The following is a 2,731-nucleotide window of genomic DNA, read 5'->3' as shown; positions in this document are numbered from 1 at the left end:
TTGCTCAAAATGGTTGCAAAATGGGAAAAAGTTCAGTTATATGGGAAGTCGTAAATTCCTGCCACTTGATCATAGATATATATCGAAAGAATAAGAGTTCTTTTGATAACAAGACAAAAATGGGAGTTGCCCCAAGCCCCTTTACTGGAAGTGATGTACTTACTCAATTAGATGGATTCGACCAAATCACATTTGGTAAGGTGAATTGTGATAAAGTTGGACAAAAGAGAAGTCGAGAAGATAATTCTCTGCCACACAATTGGAAGAAGATTAGTGTATTTTTTTGATCTCCCATATTGGAAATACCTTTGTTTACTCCATAATCTAGATGTCATGCACATTGAAAAGAACAACGGTGAAAGTTGGCTTGGGACACTGCGGAATTTAGAGAAGAAATCAAAGGATAACTTGAAGTCAAGACAAGATTTGGTGTTAATGGGTATGCGAAAGTCACTTCATCCGATAGCTAAAGAGGGTAACAAATACTATACCCCCCTTGCACCCTTTACCTTGTCCTTGACTGAGAAGAGGAAGCTTTGTCAATTCTTGAAAGGTATTAAAGTTCCCGATAATTTTTCATTAAATATATCGCGTCGTGTTCAGGTGAAAGAATGCAAAATACCTGGCCTAAAAAGCCATGATTAGCATGTTCTATTGCAGCAACTACTTCCAGTTGCAATACGTGGAATCTTACCTAAGGAAGTTACACTAGTTCTTGTTGAGCTCTCTAATTTCTATAAGTAGTTGTGTTCAAAAGTATTATGGGTTGCAGAGTTGGAACGTCTTAAGTACCAGATTGTTGTCACACTATGCAAAATGGAAATGATATTTCCTCCATCATTTTTTGATGTTATGGTGCACTTGCCTATTCATTTAGTTGGTCAAGCTAAGCTCGTTGGACCAGTGTACTATCGATGGATGTACCCAATCGAAAGGTCAGTAAGTAAAGATAATAGTAATGGTTACTTTTGTTTGTATTTTGTTAAAATTTGGACTTAAATTTTGTCAACTTTTATATTTATTCAGGTACTTGTACACCTTGAAGAAGTATGTTCGTAATAAGAGTAAACCAGAGGGATCCATTGCCGAAGGGTATCTTGCTGATGAATGCTTGACTTTCTGCTCAAGATACTTAGATGATGGGATGGAGACTAAGTTCAACTGGATGGGGAGGAATGAAGAGTTCCGAGTTGTTGGATTGGATGGACAGTTTTCTATTTTTTCAGGATACAGTCGTACTTTAGGGAAAAGAACGTTTAGGACTCTACCAGACGATGAGTGGGAACAAGCTCGTTTGTATGTGCTAATCAATTGTGAGGAAGTGGTACCATTTATTGAGTAAGTCCACTTTATTGAAATTGTGCCTTAGTTAAAAGAAATATTATTTATAAACCTATGTCATAAATGCAATAATGTTTTGTACAGGAAACACAAACAAGTGATTAGGGATGAGCTTGGGCGGCAGGCAAGTGCTGGGAATGTGGATCGTATTCATAATGAATGGTTTGGTAAATGGTTTGAAAACCACGTAAGTGTTAATTGTATGCAGTTATATTATGTATATCAGTTTATGTACTCTATTTAATTTTTTCCAAAGTAGTTTTGTAGATAGCATCTTAATTATTCTCTATTCTTGCAATTTGGATTCTACTAATTGTTTTCTAGTTCTTTCAATGGTATGGCGGATATGATTTCACAGTTTAGCACCATGCCTCAAGAAGGATTCTACTTGTTTTATTTATATTTACATTTAGCTAATTTAGGGATATTTAGAGGATGTTTAGTACAGTTTAGATTTAGTTTCTTATTTAGGGATGTTTGTTCTACTTGGAATTTAGCTGTAGGTTCCTAGAGCATTGGTAATTAGTCTGTCCAACACAAAGAACAAGGAAAAAATAGGAAGATGTTAGTAAACCTCCCTCCCTTCCTTCTTGCATCAGTTGTTTCCTTTTCTTTTGGGTCCTGGAGAATGGAAGACAGAGAATGTCTCTCTGCATTACCTTACGGTGGTAATTCATAAGAACGTGATTGAGAGAGGAAGGGAGAGATGGTTGCTTGGATCCATCTTAAGAAGGTCAATTGGGAAGGCCAAGAGGGTCAACTTTCCAACTCAGGGCTATTAGGAGAATTTAGAGTTCCAAACTTGCAGCCAAGAGCCAACTGTTTCTTTTCAAAACAATGAAACATACATTAAGGACGACCTACTGGAAACTTGCTTGCTTCCAGGAAAATGATAGGGGAATTAAATTGCCCCTTTTATCAACTGGTGAAGGATCCCTAACTTCACATCTTCTTTTACTTATGAAAGGACAAGGGGGCTGTGGTTTACTTCTTTAGTATTGATCAGAATAGATGCTCATTCTAACTGGATTTCAAGAAATTAGTTGGACCAAATTCTGAACTCGGTCATGAATAACCATCAACATCTCAGTGGCTTGGGGCTGTATGCCTGCAAATTTTTGCAAGGATATGGGAGCATAGGAACGAAATTAAGTTTGGAGCAGGAATAAAGAATAGAGTAGCAGTGATCAGAAGAACTGAAGCCTTGTGGGACAGAACCAAGCTATTATCCAAAGCCAACAGGAGAACTCCAACCCTCTTACAAGAATGATTTCTAATACTAATTCAAATACTCAATTGTATGGCTGTACTTATGCTAGAGGGGATGCTGCCTCTGACAAGGAAAATAGTTGAGGGAGCCACTAGACCTGTGCTATGGGGAGATTAACGA

The 2,731-nt window shown here is 37.4% G+C and overlaps 1 protein-coding gene across 1 annotated transcript; it reads left to right on the top strand.

Moving 5' to 3' along the window:
- The first annotated feature begins 816 nt into the window (after positions 1-816).
- LOC147515164 (uncharacterized) lies at positions 817-1,585 on the top strand. Its single transcript, XM_086592816.1, has 3 exons — positions 817-935; positions 1,027-1,338; positions 1,426-1,585. The coding sequence occupies exons 1-3, from the start codon at positions 817-819 to the stop codon at positions 1,583-1,585; spliced, it is 591 nt and encodes a 196-aa protein (XP_086448942.1).
- The last annotated feature ends 1,146 nt before the right edge of the window (positions 1,586-2,731 follow it).

The sequence above is a fragment of the Coptis chinensis genome, chromosome 2 (assembly GCF_015680905.1).
Source record: "Coptis chinensis isolate HL-2020 chromosome 2, ASM1568090v1, whole genome shotgun sequence".
In the NCBI taxonomy this organism is placed as follows: Eukaryota; Viridiplantae; Streptophyta; class Magnoliopsida; order Ranunculales; family Ranunculaceae; genus Coptis; species Coptis chinensis.
Note: the sequence above shows the minus strand (reverse complement) of the source record. Positions and strands in the feature narration are given on the sequence as shown.